At 42.0% G+C, this 26,287-nt stretch overlaps 1 protein-coding gene across 1 annotated transcript in view; it reads right to left on the bottom strand.

Annotated features, from left to right (window-relative positions):
• Positions 1–262: 262 nt before the first annotated feature.
• The window catches only part of LRRC75A (leucine rich repeat containing 75A), a 382,041-nt gene continuing 356,016 nt past the window's right edge, over positions 263–26,287 (bottom strand). The window contains exon 4 of the mRNA XM_068270169.1: positions 263–3,773. Coding sequence (XP_068126270.1) covers positions 3,254–3,773 — 520 coding nt within the window. The 3' untranslated portion in view covers positions 263–3,253. The remainder of the gene's footprint in view (positions 3,774–26,287) is intronic.

Here is a 26,287-nt window from a genome sequence, read left to right on the forward strand (position 1 = left end):
ACTCTGCCTATGCTTATCAAAAAACAATTGTGCCACAAATCTGGGCACAGATTTTGTAAGTGAAAATGAAAGGTCTACTTTTATAGGGTTCCTGACAGTAAACCCCCCTTCCCCCCCCCCCCCAAAAAAAAATGGGACTTACCTTGGGATTCCTCCAGCCCTCTGTAGACCGTGAGGTCCCCCAGACCAAGAAAGAGCAGGAGACGATGCTGGGGGAACTCGCAAGCTATGCGGGCTGGAGGAAGCCTTGGGAAAGTCCAAATTTCTCTTTTTTTTTTTTTTTTTTACAGCTTGGGTCCCTTTTATTGCAACTGTATTCAACCTCGGCCCCTTTCTCCACTTGTGTGTTGATGGTCAAGTATATCAGATGTGCATAGACTGCTTCCAACCATGCATTTAGTGCAGTAATGCAGGCATGGTTGCATGCAATGAATGGAATTTGCACTGAATCAGAGAGCGTTGCTATGACCACCTGCATTGCAGGCTATCTGGTATGAGTGAAGCAGGGAATAATGAGTCTAGTGTCTAAAGTATGTTTGACTCCAGTCACCTAAATCACAGTCTGACAATTTGAAAAATTGCTACTTCTTCTGATTTTAACCTCAATCCCCTTTTATAAGGAGTCAAACTTAAAAGCTTAAAAGAACTATGTGGGGCTAGATCTGGGCCTACACCAGAAGTTGACTGCAAGGAGCATTTCAGTGGGAGAAACAGGACCAATGTAGTAAGATTTTCATTCAAAGCTCAGCTCTCTCTATCCATAGGCTATATACAAATGCTGTATTGAACTTGGCCATGGCAGCTGATAAGGATTGCCTCAGCTCAGAATCTAGAGTGAATCCAGCATGTGTACAGCCGCAACCCAACATCTTCTAAAGATCTGGCATGTCCTCAAGTGCATTGTTCTCCATACTCACCCCACCCACAGTATGTTGCTCTGTCATGCACTGCTTGTTGTCCATCCACAAGCGACACATCTCTACAGCCTCGTTCCCCAAACTGTCGCCTAATGGGTCGAGTCCTGATCCCTGCTGGGTGACCGTACCTATTAAGATATATCCTTATACATTCATTTTGTGGACAAAATTTGAAGTATCCTTTGATGTGTAATTAATTTGCACCTACCCTGATCACAAGGCCTTGTCATGGTCTGATATCAGCTTATTAATAAAGAATCAGTCCATGCACAGTAACTTCAGCTGTGGGTGAAAACTCAAGACAAATTTCTTTCTCTTTACTCAACGCTTGAAATTATTCCCCTGCTGGTATCGCGTAGATCTATCAGGTTCAGTTCTCATCTACTTTACATTAAAAAGTATTCAGCGGAACATTAGTATTCAGTAGAATATTCAACAGAACACGAGTGTCACTGGGTGACAGAGTGGACCTGTGCCAGGAACTCTGATGATAAACTGCCGGATTCACCGGAAATTGTGTAGAAGCCTTAGTGACTCAACTTAGTGCACCACATAAATGAAGTATACGTTATCAGTGGACTGACCCTTATTTAAGGTACTTTGGGGCATATTCATTAACCAGCAGTAAAACTGCTGTGCGCAAGCAGTACATGGCAATTTTACCAGTACTTGCACCACTGATGCATTGCCTACTGAGCAAATAGTGTGACCCATGTTACATAGGTAATGGCTCTGTTTCTAGTATAATACACAATGCACAAATATTGAAGCATTAGCAACATGGCCATTACCTAGGTAATGTGGATCAAGCTAGTTCTACAACGTGCACATCAATGGATTAAGTATCAGTAAAATTGCTGTGCACTGCCTGTGCATAGCGATTTAATCACTGCTTACTGAATATGCCCCTTTATTACAGAGCAGCATGCTTTCAATACTATAACTTTAAGCCTTCGCTCTCTTTTTATTTAAAAAACGCTAATACTATCATTTTAGTTTTGTGCTTGTAAACTTAATCAGGCTATGTGTGTACTCTGTATAAAAGATAAAAACTCAGACAATTAGTTAAAAACGGACATAAGAACCAAGCAGAATAGGTTCTATCAGCATATGGAAATATCACTGACAAACCAATAAAGCCCAATGAGCAAGTGTATTTATTTAACACAAGCTGTTGCTACCACCCAATTTATCTGGACACAACATCCTATTCTGTTGCTTCCCTGGTTGGTGTCATCCACACAGTATATGGAGATTAAAGAGCCAACACAGTGAATGGGTGCATCATTATGTAGCTATACCTAGTGCTGGGAAAAGGAAACGTAACACCATAAAGTAAACCCAAACTCTTGCACAGCACACAATGAAAAGTTTTCATTTAATCTATAAGTGCTGTAGAAATCCACTGCACTGCACCCTGTGTGTTTGCTTAGCTACATCAGAGTGTAATTAGCTCTTACCAGCAGCTCTGCCTCTGCAGGAAAGACTGAGGCTTAACCCTTTCTGTGCTCCCTGCAAAATTACTCCAATTAAAACTTCAGGTTTGTTTAGGATTTCTATACATTGTAATGGAGATTTTTCCCCCCTTAAAGGTTATTATGCTGTGGCTAATCTTTTAGAGCAGAGAGGAAGTTTTAAGTTCAGATCCACTTTAAAGTGCCCAATTTTACCCAGTGTATGCAGTAGAAAGGTAAACTGGTGTGGACACTAGAGTAGATATCCTTTGAATGGATACTTTAGGTAGTGCCTCATATTACATAGAAGTGGTAAGATTGTATAATCAACATTGTATCATTAATGGGCATCTTTACAGTTACCTAAATAAATCCAAAGATCTATCAGAGTGATGATTTCAGACTTCATCATGTACTTATCTAAATACTTTGTGTAAAATTCGACATTCACTTTAAGGCTAAAAAAACGAAACCCTAAAATAGTAAAATTGAATACCTTACTAATAATTTTGGAATTAGCTTTTCTACATTTGCAGAAATAGTGCCCTGTATATATCGGTGACCATTTGTTTTTGTAATATAACATCATTCAGTAAACTTCCCTCAGGTATTTTGCTAAATTTGGTAAATATAAAATTGCCTTACAATATAGACAGAATCAGAAAATGTCCTTTTTCATTGGTATCAGATATAAGGAAGGTGCCAAAGAGTACTATCATCATATTTTGGAGAAAACTTACAAACATCTGATAAAAGTTAAAGCAAAACATTCAGAAAATAGACTCCTATCATGGAGCTTAATAAGGACAAAATGTAACGGCCCATCTTCAAGGCATTGAAGAAAATTTGACATTTCCAAGTCTTTCTAAAGTTAGCATCTGGCTAACTTTGTGGCTCTGCAATATTTTCATCAGAACCACTAGTAAGTGGCTCATCTTGGTTATCTGCTGAGTTTTCTTGATTTTCTAGGTCACTCAATTGTCCCTCTCCAAACTCTAAAATAGTTGGCAAATTGCCCTGTTTCGGGCAGCGTTTCTTGAGGCTAACTAAAAAAGGCTGCGGCAGGGAGAAGATGTCTACGTTATTGCCAAGGTCAATCCACGTCATGCTGGGAAATTTCTTGGTGTCCTTCAAGGCTTCTGTAATTTCCCTCAGGATGGCTTTTGTCAAACGGTTTCCATTGAGAGCTAGAGTGGTGAGGTGTGGAAGGGCACTAAGTACAGGCAAGAGATGAAGAAACATGTCATCCGTCATCTCGGTAAAACAGAGCTCCACATTTTCTAATTCTTCTGAGTGGTGCTGGAGAAACAGCATTACTCGTTCCAGGTCTTTTGTGGTGAGGTGGATTCCAGACAAGTCTAAAGTGCCTTCATGGGGTTTTCCCGACAAGATTGCTTTCAGGCTGTGGGAATAAAGAAGGAGATTTAGGCAAAGGCTGAACTCTGTTCTGTTTGAAAGATAATACAATGCTTAGTAAATACTGTAACAAGGGGGGAAAATTGCAAATTAAAGTAAGGTATGCCTCCTCCCACAACCCTGCTTTGACAGACAGCCTTGAGAACATGCCACCATGTGTCACACCATTGCACAGGAAAAGTGTTACCTTTTATGCTGTCAGAAGCGCTGCAAGAACCTGAAGGAAAGCAGCAACAAGTCCAATTCACTGTCACTTCACAGAAGAGGATACAAATGAGGATGCTCGCTTATCGCATCCAGAAATTAAGGGTTGACAGCAAGACTGGTGAGACTGTTCCTTATGAACTAGCCTTGCCTAGTCTTATACAGACTTTTGGAGGTGTGCAGATACACATTTGGTGCTTACCCACAGCTGCAGCAGCATGGATTTTCGATGCATGTTTGAAGACCTAGGTAGGGTGTGTATGGGAGGTATTCGAGTGAGTGGACCAGTCTGATGCAGAACAATGGGGCTTTTGGGTTACTACCCTCAGGTATGAAATCTAGATGAGGAGGCTTTTTAGAAGTGAGTGGCTAGTTTTATGCAGTGCATGAGTGGCAAACACTGGTTTTGACTACAAAAAATGATTTGCATTTGTGAAACTGGTTAAGAACGGTCTTGTTTTTTTGCATGCAAAAGATCATAAGACTTATCACAGACACAGCAGACAAAAGTTGTTGAGACAGCAGATAGCACTCAGAGGTGACTCGAGCAGTGTGTTGCCCTTTCCGCCCTTTTCAAAAACTGGTATCAAGTAGGACAACAGAGAAAACCGAGGGTGCTCATATAGCAATGTAAGGATCAAAATTCAAGTACATACTGCAACAAATTCTAATAATACACAATCAGATAAACAGCTGATATGCAAGTTATTAGACAGTTTATTTCATTCTGTGACCAGAGATTAAAGGGAACCCGAGGTGAGAAGTATATGGAGGCTGACATGTTTATTTCTGTTTAAATAATGCACATGGCTGGGCTGTTCTGCTGATCCTCTGCCTCTAATACTTTAAGCCATAGACCGCAAACAAGCAAGCAGATCAGATAGATGTCTATGACACATCTGACAAGATTAGCTGCATGCTTGTTTCAGGTGTGTGATTTAGACGCTACTAACCAGAAAGATCAGCAGCACTGCTAGGCAACTGCTATTGTTTAAAAAGAAAATAAATATGGCAGCTTACATAGCTCTCACACCTTGGGTTCCTTTCATAGACTAGTTCAAACAGGCAGCTGAATTTGACAGTTTCCATGAGTCAGCCACCTAGTAACCAATGGTCTACTGCACACTTGGTCTCTGCTTATACAGCTACTTACAGAAGGTTAGGATTTGGTGGTCGCTGGGCAGTAATCAAAAGGACTGTTATCCCATGGTTCAAAGCACCACAACATTACAGTGACCTCTCAGGCCCCTTTTGCCATGTCAACCTGGTTTACAACCCTCTAATGATCTGTCAGCAGTTGCAGATGGTTTCAGACTCAGTCGGCTTTTCCTAAGCAGTACAAAGCTGGGGAAACACAACATAACGACAAAATCAAGACCATATGAAGCTCCCCTAGCACCCCAGGACCAAGAAGCACAGTCCATAAATACAATGCTTAAAAAGGAGAGAAGAAAAATAACTATGGCACTGACCATGGTAATTAAACCGGCTTCTTTTGTGTTAGCAAAGGTATTTGTTCGATATACTTTGTTCACTCTACAAGTAAGTGTCTCGAATGTGGACAATCAGGTCTTGGAAGGACACTTATGTACCTCCCGATTTAATTTGATTTATAAGTACAGTAATCCAAAAGCCAATCCCAATCATCCATGCACCTTTGCCACACCCTTATGTACCCACTAAAAGGATTTCTCTAATTATAAATTTACTTTTTATGATGTAAAATACAAATGTGCTAGTGTGTGAGCTACAAGGGTCCCCGTCACAGTACCTGCTATCTGCCTGAACCATATACCATAAAATCAGAACATATCATGGAATATAACAAGTGTCAAACATTACTACAAAACAAAACAATGTATCCTGTAATTTTACTTGTCCTTCTCAAATGCTCTTGTACTGCCTCAACAGTCTTCTTTTGAGTGATCCTATTGTATAAGTTGACCTCTTTTACTGAGGCTGAGCTATCCTCCCTCATCCAGCACCACTGATTAACACAATTAAGTGCATCCAAAGTATTTCTATGGAGAGAGGAAATCTTACCAAGAAGTGGTCTAAGGATGTGGACAAGTTACCTAGACAGTGGCTCAGGGTCCCATGGAAACAGTCAACATAGGTATTTAGTAGGAAAAAATGAAGCAAGATGCTAACATTATGGAAATAACCAGCACTAGATGTGCTTAATGTTTTTATGGGACCCTTGTGCCTATAGCAGAGAAGTCACACACAGTCAAAAAAAATGGAGAGGATAGGGCACTATACCATGAAATCTTTATTTGTTGTTAAAACAGGAGGATTAGCCATACTATTCCAGGGAAAAAACACATATATAAGTAGATACTTGCCCTACTTACATAACACGTGCACTGTATTGTACTGTCCACGTTTTGATTTCAGTGAATTTTATATAATAAATGAAGATAATTCTGTTCTTGGTGGGAACCATGTCTTTTGCCCACAGTTTGAGGCTAAATACTGATGTAATTCTTCCCATAACTTTTTTTCTTTTCTCCTCGAATCGCTGAGTCACCTCAGCCTTGCTTGTAGACACAAGTGAGCAGAGGATCATGTTTCAGCTAGTCAGGGAAAAATAGGGAAGAGGAGGAATATATTATAGATAAAAAGATCCCCCAGCATGCAACTGAATGGCAATGGATATTAAAGGACCAGTGCTCTTAAGGTATTTGATAACTCCAAACCATAACAGCACAAAAAGTTTTGAAAGTTTTGAATGCAGGATTAGCATCTTTATCACTTAATACACTCAGACCAGTTGCTGTTGAAATTTGATTTTTATGGTGACAACCCCACTTTAATGAGCATACAAATAGTAGGAGAACATTAAAAAATATCCGACTCTTAGTGGGTCTCAAAATCAAATGTCCCTACCAAAGACTAGGACCAGTTTGCAGAAGCTAATTAATCTGAGTTTTTTTCTGTTTTCTGGCTAGAAACAACACCTGAAGGAGACTCATGCAAATGTTAGAACTACCACTAGGCATGTGCCTAAAAGTGACTGATGATAAAAAGCTGGATGAATGTAGCCCTATTTCAGAGTTTTTTCAAGGAAGTGTTCTAAATTGTGCACAATTACTTATGCCTGTGTTCATCAACATTATCTGGCATCAAGAGGTCTTCTATGCCTATAGGCTCTTGAAATGCAAATATGGCCCTGATGAAACAGGGCAGGTCGCTACAACCACTCCACTCCTAGGTCGGGAGTAGGACACCAGTAAGCCATATGTATCGTAGAAGAGAAGAATCCCGCTGCACCGGCCGTGGATTAAAAGTCCAATGTTTATTAAGCAATGTAGACAAAAAGCATAAAACAGCTCACGCGTATCGGAGCTAACTCATGGCTCCTTAACCTCCTGGGCGATAATCCCAAACTGAGCTCGGGGTATATCGCGCAGGAGGATTTCTCAGGCCCTGGTGGGCCGATTTGCATAATTTTTTTTTTGTTACACGCAGCTAGCACTTTGCTAGCTGCGTGTAACTTCCGCTCGCCGCCGATCCGCCACTACCCGCCATGCCGCGCAGCCCCCCCAGACCCTTTGCGCAGCCTGGCCAATCAGTGCCAGGCAGCGCTGAGGAGTGGATCGGGACTCCCTCTGACGTCACGACGTCCATGACGTCGGTGACGTCATCCCGCCCCGTCGCTATGGCGACCGGGGAAGCCCAGCAGGAAATTCCGTTCTGAACGGGATTTCCTGCTTACTCTGATCGCCGAAGGTGATCGGAGTGGGTGGGGGGATGTCATTGCGCAGCGGCTATCATGTAGCGAGCCCAGGGCTCGCTACACGATTTAAAAAATATTTTTTTTTTTAAAAAGTGCTGCGCCCCCTCCTGGGCGATGCAATTGTATCGCCCAGAGGGTTAATCATAGCGCAAATATGGCCCTGTTTATCAAGTGACTTTGGAGATCTGCAAAGACAGCGTTTTAGCCACTATGCTGCCTATGCCTATAAATATTGCTGAAGTGTTGCATGTAGCAATGTTTGCTTTTGAGTCTGGCTTTTATCAAGCAACAGTTATAAAGGATAGTCTGCTGTGGTCTGTTAATGTAATAAATCACAATACAAATACGTGTTACGCTATACCACTAGAGCATACTAAAGCTGTATGGCCTTTCAATCATGTGCATTACCAATACATTTTACATGGCCAGAATCCTATGGGAGGTCTAAGAAGCTTACATGTGCATTGGTGAAAGTGTATTAAAAAAATAAACAAATTTGAGAAAGTGCATTAAAATAAGGAGCAGTCATGTAAGTGAATGGGGAGATGCATAATCCTGTCAGGTGAGAGGTAAGCTGTCCTGATTCATGTGGTAATAGATTTAGCAGTACACAAGTAAATGAACGTAGAGATAAAACATATCCATAGAGATGCCACCTGCTTCCAAATCAATTCTCTTCTGAGGAAAATACCAGGCATTTGAAAGAAAGCTCTAAATGCATGAGCATACAGCGAAAGCAAGACGACCAAGTAGAAACAGGACAAAAGTATAACCCATCAAATCAGGTACCAAGTAGCTTACCTTTCATAGCAACAAAACGTACAAATACATGTAGCCTATAAGAACGGGAGATGCAAAATGCAGTTATCATTAGCAAATAACAGGTGACACTAGGACATTGCTTACAGGTGCCCATAAACGATACAATATTTTTTTTATGAATTTATTCTTTTTAATCAGATTATTCAGGTATTGTCAATTTATCAATTCTTTCCATAAACGGAACCCGGCAGTGCCTGGCAGTGCTGCTGATCTTTCTGGTCAGTAGGGTATAAATCTCACACCTGAAAAAAGCATACAGCTAATCTTGTCAGATTTGTCATAGACATCTGATCTGCATGCTTGTTCAGGGTCTATGGCTTAAAGTATTAGAGGCAGAGGATCAACAGGACAGCCAGAATGTGCATTATTTAAAGGGACTCCGAGCAGTGCAGAAACTATGGAAAGATGCATATCATTTTAAAGCTCTCTTTCTCCTCTTTCCAATGATATATAACCCGCCGCCCTACGCCTTTTAGTTTTCGCTATTTTTGCGATTGAAATTGCCGCGGCAATAGAAAATAGAGAAAACTAAAAGGCGTAGGGCGGCGGTTTATATATCATTGGAAAGAGGAGAAAGAGAGCTTTAAAATGATATGCATCTTTCCATAGTTTCTACACTACTCGGAGTCCCTTTAAAAGGAAATAAACATTTCAGCCTCCATTTCCCTCTCATCTCTGTTTCCTTTAAAGAAATGGTCAATCGACATGGCAAATTTTTTTATAGATAGAATTGTAATTGGTTTAGATATTAAGTTGGATTCTTTAATGCCATAGATCAATTACATACAATCTTCTCTTTCAAGCTGAATGAACTTGCCAAAAATAAGATTGTTTCCTAAAAAAAAAAAATCACACCGTTAATGGACACCTCTACAGTATAGCCATGTATTTTATATAGGTATTTCTTTCCACTGGAGTGCAGACTGTAATTCTTAATAATCGTATGTAAAGACCCTCAGAGTTTTTACTTTTAAAGTGCTAGTTCAATTACTTTTTCATTGCTAGTAATTGTGAATATGGATTTCTGTTATTACTTGCAAAATTTTAATGTTTGATGCAGCTGATCTAGCAAAACTCCCTTTGAGAAAGTCAGTCACATGACCCAGAGATCTGTGCACAATGTATAAAGCTGACAATAGAGTAGGAGTTTCTTACTCAGCACAGAGCCATCACCTAGCCACACCCCCTCCTCCCTCTGCCCCCCCCCCCCTCTGTGTTCACAGGAAAAGACTGTGTGTTCACAGGAAGAGACTGGCTGCTGCCCAACTCCCTACCCGAGATCCTCCCTGACTACCTCCAGCTGGTAATGATAAGACCGGCCAAGCAGTATCTGACATTAGCACAGGAAATCAGCATTAGAAAGTTACAAACACAGCGAGCAAGGTTGTAAAAATAAGCAATGCAAAAATGGTTTATGTGCAATAAAAAATAATGTGAGCATAGCAAAATATGATATATTCCACACAATATACATTAGAAAACCACAAGCCTTAAAGAAAAGTTTAAAGTATCTCTGAATCTTTTTTTGTATCGGTGAGTAGAGGGGCGGAACTAAGGATGAGCAGAGAGGAGGAACTGCCACTTCCTTCCCGCCCATCATTGACAGCTAAGCAGAGCATGAGACACGTGTGGCACTGGAGGGAGAGAATGGTGCTGTGACATATGTCACAAACAAAACAGTATTAAGATTATGTTGATCTAAAAAAAAATGTTCAGGGGTACTTTAAATTTAGCTCTGACACTTTTTATTCTATATATTTCTAGATATTTACATTATGTATTTTGATTAAATAACATCTTACAGTCCACATAAATCCTGAGAACAGCATAAATCAAGCAAAAAATGAAAATTTCCAGTAATGTGCCTCTGTCTGCATGTATCGCTGCACAGCCAAGAGGAAGCCAAAAACTTGCTTGGCAGCCATTAGGGCACCTTTCCACTAGGAGCGGTACGATGCGGCTAAACAGCCGCATCACACCGCAGGTGTCCTGAAACACATGCACGGCAATGGAAGAGTTTCCACTGCGTGCATGTTGTGCGAAGCGATCCGAGAATCTGCAGCATGCTGCAGATTCTCGCACGGCAGCATCCACCCGCAGCCGTGTCCCATCTCCTCCAATACACTTCCACATCGGGAGATGCGGAAGTGATGTGGCCGGCGGCGGAAGTGATGCGATGCGAAAATTGGATAATCTATTCTTTTTTCTTGATCGAACCAGAGATGAACGATTCACACAAAATAAACATATCAGTTGATAGCTTGTAAAGAATAAATGCTCTACCCGATAATTTCGCCACTCTGGTGTGCCTTTTTGAGTGCTTTTTATCCATTATTCCTCCAGGAAATATCCAATTTAGCCGCCAGCTCATATTCCTTCTGTTCCAGGTTATGAGGTGTTCTGGATGTGCTGTATAGGCTATATGAGACTATAGACAAGAAGGGCTGCTGTAGGCTTTCATCTGTGTGCTTTCAACTTTATTATTCTGGTATGCTTTGTGGCTGCCTGTAGGAAGTGTCTCTCATAGTAATGAAACTGCATACAGTAGATAATAATGACAGGCTGCACACACAGAGCACACAGATCACACAGCCACACTTGTCTGTTAGACAGAGATTTTTCCTGCAGCATCAGCCCCCCCCCCCCCATCTCATCACAGCTCTCAGTATGTAAACATGAAATTTGAGCCAGGAGGGGGAAGGCTTGGGCTTGAAAAGACTTCACAGAAGAGTGACTCAGCTATAATGATTCCAGGTCAAACCTCGACTGAATAGTCGGTGGATTCTTATCACAGTTGATAACAGATAGATTAGACTGAGAAGAATAAAACTAAAAGCAGGGTAGGTGTTTACTGTCATGTTCCCACTGATAAATGTAATAAAATACATGAGGGTGCTTCGTCTCTGGTTCTCTTTAAACTTTCCTTCCATTCAATCGTTTTGGTCGAATAAACGGGAAAATTGAACGTTTTTATTGTACCATCTATGGGCACCATTAGACAGATCCGATTCTGATCCGAGAGAGATCTATTGCCTGCAAATACATTACACAACAATTTACAACAGATTTCATCAATAAATCTATCCGAAATAATTTCAGGACCACCGCTGCTGCCCCCCTCCCCCCCCAGTGTAAATGTGTCACCCCCTGTGCCCATGTGCAGTGTTACAGGCTCACCTATCAGCCGGCATGAATCCTGGCCTTCTTCGGTTTCCGGCGTCACTGCGAGCCCCTGTTCTGTTCCATATAGTGACATCGATTTATGCGCCAGTGTCACACAGTACAGGCACTCGCGGGGACACCCAAAACACTGAGGGAGGCCAGGAAATGCGATGGCGTGACAGGTGAGACTGCAACACTGCTCACGAGCAGTAGGAAGACACATATACACTTGGGGGGACACCAGCTGGTGGCCCGTCGGTTGTTGGGAAATCAAACGCTGTTACCGCTACTTTCCCAGTTGAGCCCTTGCAATTGATATTTTCCAGAATTCCCCATTCGAGTCCTGCAGAGCAGAGTCAGGGTGCTGTGGAGGAGTCAGGGTGCTGGGGAGGAGAGAGTCAGGGTGCTGTGGAGCAGTCACAGTGCTGGGGAGGAGAGAGTGGGGTTGGTGCAGAGCAGAGTCATGGTTCTGGGGAGGAGTCAGGGTGCTGTGGAGCAGAGTAATGGTGCTATGGAGCAGAGTCAGGGTGCTGGAGAGGAGTCAAGGTGCTGGGGGGGGGGGGGGAGAGAATTAGGGTGCTGTGGAGAAGAGTAATGGTGCTGCGGAGCTGAGTAAGGGTGCTGGGGAGTAGTCAAGGTGCTGGGGAGGAGAGAATTATGGTCCTGTGGAGCAGAGTATTGGTGCTGTGGAGCAGAGTCAGGGTGCTGGGGAGGAATCAAGGTGCTGGGGAGGAGAAAATTGGGGTTTGTGCAGAGCAGAATCATGGTTCTGGGTAGGAGTCAGGGTCCTGCGGAGCAGAGTAATGGTGTGGTGGAGTAGAGTCAGTGTGCTGGGGAGGAGAGAATTAGGGTGCTTCGGAGCAAAGTAATGGTGCTGCGGAGCAGAGTCAGGGTGCTGGGGAGGAGTCAAGATGCTGGAGAGGAGAAAATTAGGGTGCTGCGGAGCAGAGTCAGGGTGCTGGGGAGGAGTCAAGATGCTGGGGAGGACAGAATTAGGGTGCTGTGGAGCAGAGTCAGGATGCTGGGGAGGAGTCAGGGTGTTGGGGAGGAGAGAGTAGACCTTAGCCTAGGCCAGTGGTTCTCAAACTGTTTGCCTTACATAACAATATACAGAAAAACATACAACACTTTCCAGATGCACTGTAGATGAAAGAAGCAATTCTGATGCTGGAGCCAGGTTAATTAATGTAAAAATTGGTATCCTGAATAATTGTTTATGCTCTGCTATGAGTTGTTACAGGTGCTCTTGAAGTGCTGCACAGAGATAACAAGCAGGTTTAAAAAAGAGACAGAAAAAAAGACTTTAGGAGCAGTGAGGAAGATGTGTTCCGTAAAGGAAAGATTTTACAACTGATCAACATTGACTAAATAATCTATAAATAAATAATTGTAGAATAAAAGCAATTTTATCTATTAAGTTACATTCAGTAAAGTTCCTCTTTAAGATATTTTAATGTCACTTAAATATAAAGCTTATATTTAAGCAGCGTTAATAGTGTTATCTCGTTTGAGATCAGTGCACTGCTTTGGACCTCAGTCGGCAGAACTTGTTGTGCTTTAAATTCTTGGAATGCTTTGATGTCTCTCTGCTAGCAGAAAACATAGAAACCCAAAGCAGAAGTCCTCTGTTATTGTCTCATACTACCCACTAGTGACAAGTGTCCATAAATACACATTACAGCAGTACTAATTAGAAGCTAGAAAATGTAAGAAGTAAAAAATGTCCTAAAATCAATTGGCTTGGAGCACTTGCAAGCCTCTAAATAAATTGGCTGCTAAAGGGTTAAAGCACAGTGAGATGAGGAGGTCAGCTCAGCATGCTAAGTCAGTGTATTAGTGATCTGTAAAGCCTTACCTTTAGAAATGGCATGGTTTTCTAGGAATGATAAATTAAGTGAGCTTCAAAGCAGACCTACAGGCGCATAGAAACAATGTAGGTATAGATCCATGGCAAGGACACCGACATTGGAGAGGGGCTATATGTGTGCACAGAAAATGCATATTTATCTGCAATAAATCTTCTTTTCTTGTAGGCTCAGAGCGGATGGTGGAAGTGTTCAATTCTGAAAGCTGTTAGGGATTTTTCTGTGACTGGAGAAACAGGTGCTTGCTAACAAATTAATAGTAAAAAAAAAACAAAAAACATTATCCAGAACTGAGTTAAAGTGAACCTCCAGACTAAAAATCGACTCAGCAGCACTGAAAAGGCCTGGTGTTTCTTTAACAGTTTCACAGCATCAGAACTTTGTTTCTCTTATACAAGTCTCATTTTTAGCTGCACAGAGGAAAACTGCCCGGGCAGTTTTCCCCTTATGCTGTGCAAAGCATGATGGGATTTCTGATGTTGTTGTTCTCGTTCTGCAGTTTTGGTGCAAATTTTTTTTTTTTACATTTTGAATTTGACATTTGAAGCCTAGCACATGCAGCTGGGAGGGGTGATCAGGACACAGGACAGTTGGAACCGTGTCTCCTGCTCCTTGTCACCTCCTTTCAACCAAAAAGATGGCTGCCCCCATGACAAAGATGGCAGCCCCCATGAATCACAAACATTTGCCTGTTCTTTTAAAACAGGGTGGGTAAAATATTATATTACCTATCTATTCTAATTAACATAACTAATGTAACTTAATAACAGTATGTTTGTTTAGGCTGAAGTTCCCCTTTAACCAGACGTCTCAGTAAATCTACTTTTACACTTTTTTATTCAGCAATAAACCTCTCTGTCCTTTGTCTTAATTTGTTTTTAAAGTGAACCAGAGACGAAGCACCCTCATGTATTTTACCATATGGATCAGTGGGAACATTAGAGAAAACACATACCATGCTTTCTGTTACATTCTGCACTGCATAGCTTGTTTCTTAACAGCCCTGATAAAATCCCCGACTGAGCATTCAGTCTGGCTTTGCTATAATGACTCAGCTATAATCATTCCTGAGCAGAGCCAGCAGGGGACAGGCTTGGACTTGAAAAGACATGAGAGAGCACAGACTGAGCTATAAATATTCCTGAGCAAAGCCAGACTGAATGCTCAGTCAGGGATTTTATCAGGGCTGATTAGAAGCAGGCTGTGCAGTGCAGAATGTAACAGAAATCAGGGTAGGTGTTTTTTCTAATGTTCCCACTGATATATATGGTAAAATACATGAGGGTGCTTTGTCTCTGGTTCACTTTAACCTCCCGAGCGTTACGCCACTCAGGAGGGTTTGCAGCTGAGAGTCCCCCAGCATAATGTTTAGAGATCCCATGGCTGTAATAGCTTCAGCTAGCACTACGCTAGCTAGCAGTGGTGGCCGGCATTCCCCTATTACTTTTGATCCCCCTGATCACCCGCTAAATACATTACCCAGCCTGGCTCCAGTGATTGGCGCAGCCTCCCCGGACAGCTCCGCTCTTCTCTATGGGGAGGATCGAACATGACGTCGGCGACGTTATGAGCAGACCCGATACTCCCCATAGAGAGGACCGGAGATGTGCAGGGAGGCTGCGCGATCACTGGATCCAGGGGGGGGGGGGTAATGTATTTAGCGGGCGATAGGGGGGATCAAAAGTAATCGGGGGGATGCCGGCCACCACTGCTAGCTAGTGTAGTGCTAGCTGAAGCTATTACAGCCATCGGATCTCTAAAAGTTATAGTGGGGGACTCCTGGGGAAAGCCGGCGGTATGCCCGACACAGTGTTGGGCATACCGCTAAGGAGGTTAATCACTGTATTTCAACATTAATACAGAGTGTATGGTAAGTATACAGTTTGGAGTATTTTACTGGTTTTTAGCTAGGTCTGTTTTTAACAAGTCACAAGCAAAGATAAACAACATTTATTCAGCATCAGCCAATCCCTGTTAGTGCCGGATAATGGGGGTTTCACTATACATTGTAAAGCTTAAACGGCTGATTCAGACTTAAATATCGTTATAGTATCCATATAGCGCTGACATCCTCTGCAGCACTGTTCAGAGTACACAAAGTCATGTCACCAACTGTCCCTCAAAGGAGCTCACAATCTAAGGCCAATTTTGGGGGAAATCAATAAACTTATCTCTGTGACTTTGGATGTGAAAGGAAACCAGTGTGTTTGGAGGAATCCCACGTGAATATCGAGAAAGCACACAAATTACATGCAGATTGTGACAGATTTAAATTGGACATCCTAGCAATCACTGCAAGGTAACTGTGCTATCCTTTATGTCACTATGTCACCCAAAATGCGTCACCCAAAATACATTAATGCTACCCGCACTTCGGTATCAGCTGCTAGTTTTGTTTAGTTTTTAGTTATAATGACTTTTTTTTTAAAGTAGAAGCGATGTGACGTCAGTTGTTCACCTTGGCATCCCATCTCCTTGCATTGTGCTAGCGGTAAAGAGTGGTCGCTAACATGCCTGCCACAGAGTTGACAGGGAGCATTTTGAGTCATCGGCATGCCAGTCCATGCCTGCTGCAGTAAGAGAGAGGCCCTGCTCACGTGGCCACAGCTTTCTTTACATATAAGGGTGCATTCACACTATGGGTTTGATTCACTAAACCGTGATAACTCATATAGCGGGCATTTTCGCGTTTGCGCACGATCGAGAATTTCCGCTCGCATTTTCTCGCAAAAATACGCGATTGTGAGTGAAAATTCGTGAGCGCGCGAAAATACGGGTGAAAACGGCTGTGATTTGAGTTATCACGGTTTAGTGAATCAAGCCCCTTATCTGCTGCATTGCAGAATAATTCTGCATGCAAACTCACTGCTCGCACAATTCTGTGGGCCAGTTCACATGCAGGCTTTGAATCAACGTGTATTTTATGACGAGTGCAGTGTCCATTGCACTACACACACATTATAACATGTGCATTATGCAACGTGCATTTGTGAATCCAGCCTACAAATAACTGATCACATATTTAAAAATGATAATTTGTTCAAAGAATTTAAATATTTAATACATGTACTGGAACTAGTATTCAAATCTTTTCTACATCGGTTTTGTGTACTTGATTTACTGCTAATTAAAAAAAAAACAACAACTATGAAATATGGCAACATGTACTCATGAGCTTTGTAGCTGTAAACACATTTTAGTTTTAGGGCTTGTTCCCATTGAGCCCTGAACCACGATCGCAATTTACCGCGATTTACGCTTGCAATTTCCGTTCAATAGAAAGAGAATCACAGCGCAACTGTCACCAAAGCGTTGCATGCAGCGCATTTGCAATTGATCACAACCGCAAACGCTGCAGTGAGAATTTTGTATAGAGTAAACAAAGGCGCCAAAAGAATAAAATAAAATGTTTAAAAATTGCTTAGAAGGCAGTGGTGGACTTGCCTCCTAAAAGCAGACACAAAGCTGTAAATTTCAAAATGACATAAATTTATTGATATACTCCCCAAAAAGTGTTGCAATGCGTTTCGCAGGTATAACCCGCTTCATCAGGCAATAAACAGGGGTATAAAGCAATATATGGTCTAAGTAGCACCAGGCGCCTCTCTTGCTGCATTGAGAATGTATCTATAGGGATAAATTAACAGCAGCGCTTTGTTGATCCCTGGCGAAACCAGTGGTGATTAGTTTGAGGGAAACAAAAGGGAAAACTGAGAGCCCACTATGGTGTAGTATGTATTAGCTGTGTGTGGTTGCTAATAACAATAAAATGATACCCACAAACATGGGTTACCACAAAGGCAGCTACTGCCCAGGCTGGTGGGGAGAACAAACTCAAGCTCACTCAGGTTAAGAAGTCGCTCCCCTCTGTAGATACTGGAAATAAGGGGTAACACCCCTTCAACAAGGGTGGACAAAAGCCAATACAGAAAATGGATAAAACAGAGGCACCGGAAAGCATAAAATACACTAAAAGAAGTTTAACAGGGGAGGTAGGGGTGGACTTACTTCCCAACAGAAGAGAGAATACTAAATTTCATTGGTATGCGCTTTTTCTTAGAAACAGGATGTCATAAAATAAAATTCCAAATCAATATGTTCATCCTGTCCATCTATGTTATGTCATCATGTGGGGCCAAGTATCATGTGACTTAAGTAATGAGCGAAAATGCCGATATTCTTTTCATATTAATTTTCACAAAAATAATGTAAACTTCTACTTTCAAGCAAAAATGCTTTCAAAAATCATTTTGTAATTAGTTTGTGTTTTTTTGCCATTTTTCGCATATAAATGATTTTCCTTGGTTTTTGCATCAGACAGAAAATTTTGTTTTCTTTGACTATATTGCAAAAATACAATGTATTTTCGTGAATATATTTTCAAAATTGATAACAGCATTTTCAATGCATAAATGACTTTGGTGAAAATTTGCAAACAACACTGCTTGGCTACAGTGATGTTACAGGCTTGTTCGCGATAGCAGTAAAGCAGGACCCTTTTGTGCTGGAGCTACAGAAAATTTATTTTTTTATTTGGATAATTGAAATAGCCTATTAAAATAACAAAAAACGTTTTTTTTCTTAAATTATAAACTTTATTTTTCATGTGTCTTCAAAGAGCAGCAGTAGGGACAATACCTACGGAAGCAAATTCTTCTGTAAATCTCCTTGTCCACAGATACAATATCTGTCCACCTCACCAAAAGAGAACAAAAATAATAGTATTGCTGCACCATTCCAAAACAGTTAAACAATCTGTACTGACAATAAATCTAACAGTACAAAACAGAAAGTCTGTACAAAATATACCACAACCCCTAATACAGCAATTAATAACAATTAAAAACTTAAGGAGTAAGAGAAAAACATATAGTCTATGCAAACCCCTCTAGCAGACGTAATACATCACCAGCTGCTATAAATGAATGAGTATCTGACCAGGCAAGGTACAACCAAATGTAGCCTGCAAACAATCAATATTCATATGAGGTATGCAATATCGTAGAATTAGTGAGATAGTTGTACTGTATATAAGTACCATATATACACCCTAGTATAAGCCAACCTGAGTATAAGCCGACCTCCCAACTTTTACCTTAAAAAAATGTTTGAGCCAAATATAAGCCGGGGGTAGCAAAAGCCACAACCAACAACACCACTCACGGCCATAGCTAGCCATAACCATATATTAGAAAAGCAGCATAAATTCAGCGGATTGCAATAATAAGCTTGAATATAGGCCTACAATGGAGATGGACATGCAAAGAACTCCTATTGCAAAGTTTAAAGGGAACCTAAACTGAGAAGGATATGGATTTTTCCTTTTACAATAATACCAGTTGCCCGACTCTCCTGCTGATCCTGTGTCTCTAATACTTTTAGTCACATCCCCTCAACAAGCATGCAGATCAGGTGCTCTGATTGAAGTCAGACTGGATTAACCGCATGCTTGTTTCAGGTGTGTGATTCAGCCACTGAGGGCTCGTTTCCACTGTTGCGACGCGATTTCGCCGGCATTCCGACGCTTGTAAAAACGCATGCGGATGCGTTTCCGCATGCGTTTTTACCCGCGATTTCGCGTGCGATTTCGCATGGCAGGGTGCCATGCGAAATTAACCATGACACTGCCAGGGCAAAATAAAATTGAAAAAGGTGCGAAATCGCACGCGAAATCGCGGGTAAAAACGCATGTAACAAACGCATGCGTTTTTACTATTAAATACATTAGCTGCGATTCGCATGCATTCCACTCGCAGGCGAATTCGTTGGCTCTTTTGTGCGTTTTTTTACCGCTGAAAAAAACGCACCTCAACAACGCTACAGTGGAAACAGGCCCATCCACTTGCATTACATGTGCGAATCTGCATGCGTTGGACGCATGCAGATTCGCGATAGTGGAAACGAGCCCTAATGCAGCTAAAGAGGTCAGCAGGACTGCCAGGCAACTGGTATTGTTTAAAAGGAAGCATCCATATCCCTCTCAGTTAAGGTTCCCTTTAAGCTGGCATAAAGATAAAGCAAGGAATGCAGAGCCACATAGTCATGTATCTAAAACTTGATATAGGAATGCAAGGATTTTCATCACTCAGTAGACACTGTCCCTAGATGCATTCCAAGGCTACAACTCGAGATGAGGTTAGATGGGACCTCCCATGTAAACGTCAAGTGTGTGGTTTCCCTCAGATGATTCACCACTGTGCATATAGTGAGGGCACTGTGGGGGTTACTCAAAGAGTAGTGACTCGAGTATAAGCCGAGAGCCCCACTTTCAGGCCAATTTTGTGTGCCCAAAAATAAGGCTTATACCCAAGTATATACAGTAATTGTGTTGTGTAAAAATAAATACTGAGCAATGCTGAAATACGGAAATAAATAATGAGGTAGAGAATAATAAATAAGGTGCACCAGCACACACAAAATGTAAGTGTGAACCCAAATATTCACTTTAATATATCCCTGGGGTTGATTCTGCGCACGGCAGTATTACTGTGATTTAGTGAATCAACCCCATCACCACTAATAAGCACCATGCATTAGAGAACTAATTGCCAAATGAGTTAAAGGCTAATGCAGGATGCTGTATTATATAATGGCCATACCCTGGTATGTAGTGGAAAAATATACAATGATTACATCTGTATAAAAGATACGTTTTTTTTTTTTAAAATTAAAGCATAAGGAGTCCCGCCATTCCTGCCACTGCCTAATGGGTGTCGCAGGTCATGGATAAATCGTCAGGGGCCATCTCAGTTTCCATCTTCCAGAAAGGTAAGTGGACATTGGCCCAGTAAATGAAAACAAGGAATCTATCAAACCAATATGGCTTAGCACCAGAAGGGAAATGGCATGGTGACTGTGGCATAGGACAGTGGCTAAGGAGCTAGGTGACTTTTCTAATGGGCGCCCTCAAGCACTCTGTATATAACAACTGATATGGAGCACCAAAAACATGCCAGGGAAAGCTGCAGTGTCAGAGAGGTTTATGCAGGAGAAAAGACCAGTTTATTAATGATTAACACTATTTAAAGCACAAACAGAGGAGTTCATTGTCAGCATAGAAAAAGGACTTCTAGAGAGCCCCTGTAGTCCAGGGCTCTGGTGTGGTTGCAATATCTGCATCTTCATCGCTACACCACTGATGTACAGTAGATGTCTAGAAAGAATAATCTTGAAGGCTCTGTAACGCTGTCATGGTGATGCCAAAGAAGGTGGGGCTAAAGAAAGAAGACGGAGACTTCCTGGGAAAATAAGGCTTAGCTTTAGTTTTGTAGGAAAGTTCAGAGTTCTGCTTTAACGCACACTTGCAAGAATTGAAAGCGAATCACAATATTGGAAATGACTTGTAAGATTATTTTAAAGTGGACCTGAACTCTTGCACAGTACAGTAGGAAAACATAGAGAAATGCACCCTGTATGTAGAGAGTTTAGCCTGTCTAATTCCCCCTCATCTGTAACTAAGCACAAGCTGTAATTTGATCTCTCCCATAAGCCACCTGACTGTCATGGCATATTAGCTCATTTGAAAGCACGGGATGTTAACAATATGTCTGCTTCCATGAAAGCAGGGCGCTGAAACAGTGCAGATTTATTGCAGGAATTGTATCAGCTGTAACAAAGAAATGTTTTTTCTTTAAAGGTTATTATGCTGTTGCGTATCTTTTAAAGCCGAGAGGAAGTTCTGAGTTCAGGTCCGCTTTAAAACCGGTTTCTTCTGTAGGAAGGCAACACAAAAACTTTGGAAAAATCAAATATATGCAGTTTAATATCCATTCTTATTTCAAAGCTTTCCACTGAAAAATGGAAAGACTGTAAATTCCCCTTTTCAGCCATTCTGAATGCTTGCTTTTTACCAAGGCATTTAATCATGCTGACACCTAATCATCACATGTGTTTTGTTGTGCTCACATTATACCTGGCCCTGTTTCCCCCTCTTCTCTCTGCTAGCATTCTGTAATTGGTAATGGCTAAGAGTCCCGCAGAGAGTAAAGAACACAATAAATGATTATCATTACGATGATAAAAAAAATGAATCCTTTGACAGGCTTCCTCTCCTTTGATGAATCTAGTGCAGCCACTTTATATTTGGGGCAAGCGCTCACCCCTTTATCAGCATTATTATTACTACAAAGCAACTCGGGAACAAGGGGGCAAATAGGTCAGCCAACCGGGAAAAGGCAGAGGCTGGTGAAGAATACGCAACTGCTGTTCAATTTACAGACGTGGACAATTTCAGGACACAAAGCTATGATTACAAAGACGCTTTTGCTTCAGCTTTTCCACTGTCACACATATGAGCTGGGGTGATAATGGGAAAGATGGAGAGGAGGAGGTATATGCTGGTAAAAAACACAGTACAAAAGCGCTGGCACAACGGGCGATATAGCCGGGATATCACTTGTTCCATCAATTACATTGCCATATAGCTACTTAAAGTGACCCAGAGACGAGGGTTGCTGCAAACTTTATACATACCTGTGGCTTCCTCCAGCCCCCTCTGCGCAGACCGCTCCCTCGCCGCTCCCCTAAAGCATCCTAGATCGTCTGGTATCAATCCCGTTCTCCGCGGCCAGCACATGCAAGGCCCTGCCGCGCTCCCACTGCCGGAAGCATTCCACTCTCCCAGCCACGGTTGTAAGATGGTGGAGCGCGCTTAGCTGCACTGTGCCTGCGCCGACTGGCCACAGATAACAGGCTGACACCAGACGATATAGGAGGTTTTAGATCGCGGCGAAATAGCAATCTGTGTGGAGGGGCTGGAGGAAGGTATGTAGAAAACTGTTAGCAACCCTCATCTTAAAGTAAACCTGAGAAGGATGGAAGAAAATGGATCTTCACTTACCTGGGGTTTCCTTCAGCCCCCTGTAAACGACAGGACGTGGTGCGACGGGAATCCCAGTGACGTACTTTCTGCCCAGCAGGGAGTACATCACTGAGTGGGGGGCGGTGCTATGCATATGACCCTGCACTATGCACTATGCCGCAGAATCATATGATTTTTCTGGTGCTCACCTGCTGTGTCACCGCACCACTTAGGTGTAAAAAGGGGCCAAAAGGAAACCTAAGATGTTACAAATAGTAGCATTTATACTTACCAGGGGCTTCCTCCATGCCAATGAACCACAAGATGGCCATGGGGGCGTGCACGGCTGGGCTACACATGCGCAGTGCAACACAACTGACGCCAACTGTATATATCACTTGAGAAGATTGTAGAAGAATGGAGTGGTCCAGGAGGATGACAAGGAAATCCACATATAGTACATGGGGCTGCGGGAAGCCCCAGGTAAGTATAAATGCTCCTTTTTAGAACATCTCAGGTACACTTAGAATTACAGTAAATCTATCTACAGTATAAATAATAAAATCTGCACACCATACCTTGCTTTTTTAATGTGGCACATCCATCTCCCCACACATATCCACACTGCTTTGCCTGTATTATGTGCCTACTTTAGACATATAGTAGACACATAGGAGGAGAGTATTTCATCAACCACAAGGACGTTTCCAGCAACAATAGTGTCATCAGGTTACTCTCACTTCCAGGAGTGCACATATTGCCATAAAATAAAAACAGTGGCTATATATTGTTTTATATTGTTCTGCACTGCAAAAGCTGTGTTGTCTGTACTTCTCGGCTACTACATGCTGTTCCTCTCCCTGCTTGTGCCACTTCTGTGTTGTATGAGACAGAATCATTCATTCACACTGCTTTCGCTGATGTGAACTCTGACACAGGAAATAGTTATATGCCCTGGCCTACAATTGGCCTTTCAGATAACCAATAAGAAAAAACTACTGACTTACTACTACTACTGGTGTCACAGCTTTCTCAGTCACTCCTCCTGGCTGCAACTAGTATGCAAACAAACAAGTCTGTTTACCCTGGGATTAGCTTTTCTCAGCTGTGACAAACTCAATGAAAGAAAATAAACAGATTTAGCACTTGATTTATTAATTATGGTTAATGACACTACAAAGGAACCCTTATCCTTTAAAATTCACCCGTCACATCATTAAGAAGCGATGAGGTATAAGCACATTGATTGTACTGCCTGCGAGAATCTGCAATAAGCTTAATTTCTGTGCATGCTGGATGGCCGGCAGGTTATGTGACGTGAGAAGCAGCTGGACCTATAGGTTTTGGAAGAGGAAGGATGGTGATCTCATCACTGGATGAGAGGAGAGTTAACACTCCGCTCCATTCACACTCTGCATGGGTGACATCTCTGACTACCTGATTCCTGGAGGTACCTCTGGCTACCTATACAGGGGGTTATCACTGCCAATATATACTGAGGGAGAACCTTTGGCTATCCATACAGGGGTGGGGGAACACCTTTAGCTACCTATATGGGAACGGGGCTCTGCCACTGACTACCTATACTGTAGGTCCCACTTTGGCTACAGAAACAGGAAATAAGATGTCAGGAGATAGATCTACGGGCAGCTGCCCTGACTTGTTTCACTGAGGGAGAAGTCATGAAGGGATCACATTCAGGGAAGACAGTACACTAAATGGAAACAGTATCAATTAGACTAGAGGTAGAAAACCCCTTTAATATTAGAGAATTTCCCTTCAACCACAGACAACTGTGTCACGCACCATTAACTTTACCCCCTAGCAATTAAACAAGTGCATATTCCTACGCCTATAGAGTTCTATCTTTATTCAGTGAACTATCCGTACATCATTATAATGAGAAAATGCTAGATCACATAACATTTACTATAATGAAAACAAATTCATCATCCAAGCTCTAGAAAGCAGTATCATAATAATAAAAACAAAGTAATGTAAAACGCACTATAATATACTCAGTGCAAAACAAAACATATTTTATCTTAGTCATCATGATTATTTGATTATTTTCTTGTGTGGCAGAAAAATTACCAGTGAGTTTTCTATAGCAATAAAAAGCATTACAATTCAATGCAGCACGCATAAACAGGTTCTATGGAAAGCACAGTGTCGGGTCTATGAAGGATTTTTTGTTATTGAGATCATTGGAGAACATAACTGATTTTAAAGAATTCACATGAGGCTGTGTTGGAATGTACCTGCAGACGACAGCTGACCAGACTGATGGGTCCAACACAAGCACAGGATAACAGAGATCAGCAGGCTCTATACTGCAAGTAGGTGCAAGGAAGAAGCAAACCGTTAAACAAAATATGTTTCCCTGAGTGAATGACACTTGCCAGTGCACTACAGTTTATTTTCTGCCCTATGTAGGTCCACTAAACCATGTAAAACTACCATGCACAGACAGCACAAGGCTATTTTACCAGTATTTATGCAAGTTACATAGCGACGTTGTAATCAACATGCCTTTTCCTTCTATAATGTAGGTATTGTAATGTTGCCGGTAAGCTGGACGCAAGGTGAGCCAAATTACGTTTTTATCCCACTTAGGCCTCTATTCATAAAACAAATGTGGAGAAAAAAAACTCGTGGAGGTAAAATACCGCAGCGGTATTTTAGACTTCTGGGTGGTCATTCATAAAAATGTTGGCAGCTGCGATACAAGTGCAGAGATCTCCCGCTGAAGGCTGGCGGTAAGCTGTCGGATGGCATGCGGAAACACTGAAGCCGGCAGAGTCCCTCCGTGCACTGCTCTCTCTGGGAGGTCTGTCCCATTCACTTTCATGTAATCCGAACTCTTCTCGCTACATCAGAGGAAGCGGTATTTCCTGTCCACATACCGCTTCCTCTAACCTTTATGAATTGACATTTTGTAACTTTTTCTAGATAAATCTAGAAAATCACCGCACAAGGCGGAAATGTATTGCTCTGCTGGGGAATTGTAACTTTTCTTGCGGAAACAGCTTTTAAGAATGCACATTGTGCTAAATGGTCAGGAAAGTCAGCTGTTTTGAGCGGAAAACTTGCGGAACAGTTTTATGAATAGAGGCCTAAGGGCTCATTCACACTACATAACGCAAGCATGGACACGATTTCGTGCTTGCGTTGCCATCGCTCGGAATGCACATCGGGGAGCGCTAGAGCGCAGACGCTGGCAGCCGTACCCGTCAGGAAACGTGTGCGTCGTGCGATTTTATGTCCCCAGAAGCGTTACATCATAACGCATGGGAACGCACACCTGTAGTGTGAATGGTAACATGAAAGTCTATGGACTTTCATGTTGCCATGTGGATTATACACTATGTGCGTTGCGTCAAAACTGACAGCGCAGCACATAGTGTGAATGAGCCCTTAGAGGTCTACATTCACAAAGTCCTAAAACCAGCCCTATTGGTATGATAGATTGAACAATAAGCTCAGCATAAAAGATAAATAGAAAATTGCTGGATATTGTATGTTGTCACCAGCACAGCTACAGACATAAGCGTATATGCTTCTACAGCCTCAAAGTGGAGGTTGAGTGCAATCAAAAAATGGAGGTCTTTGCTTATCCCCCACACTTGCAGAGTGTGGTGTAGCTATTCCATTATATTGTGATAGCCTGTAGCTGTAGCTTGTGGGGAGTTGTACCAGCTAGCCTGATTTGCCCTTAGGCCATATCTATCAGGGAGCCCTAAGTTAGGTACCTACTCAGCCCACAGTGAGGAGGAACATATATATATACAGTGAGGTGCCTATATACAAAGTGCTGGATATATGAGTCTCGACATGTTTCACCTAAACGGCTTTATCACAGAGTGCTATACATATATACAATGCTAGTGCCACCCACACCACCACAA

This window comes from Hyperolius riggenbachi, chromosome 2, assembly GCF_040937935.1.
Source record: "Hyperolius riggenbachi isolate aHypRig1 chromosome 2, aHypRig1.pri, whole genome shotgun sequence".
Lineage (NCBI taxonomy): Eukaryota > Metazoa > Chordata > Amphibia > Anura > Hyperoliidae > Hyperolius > Hyperolius riggenbachi.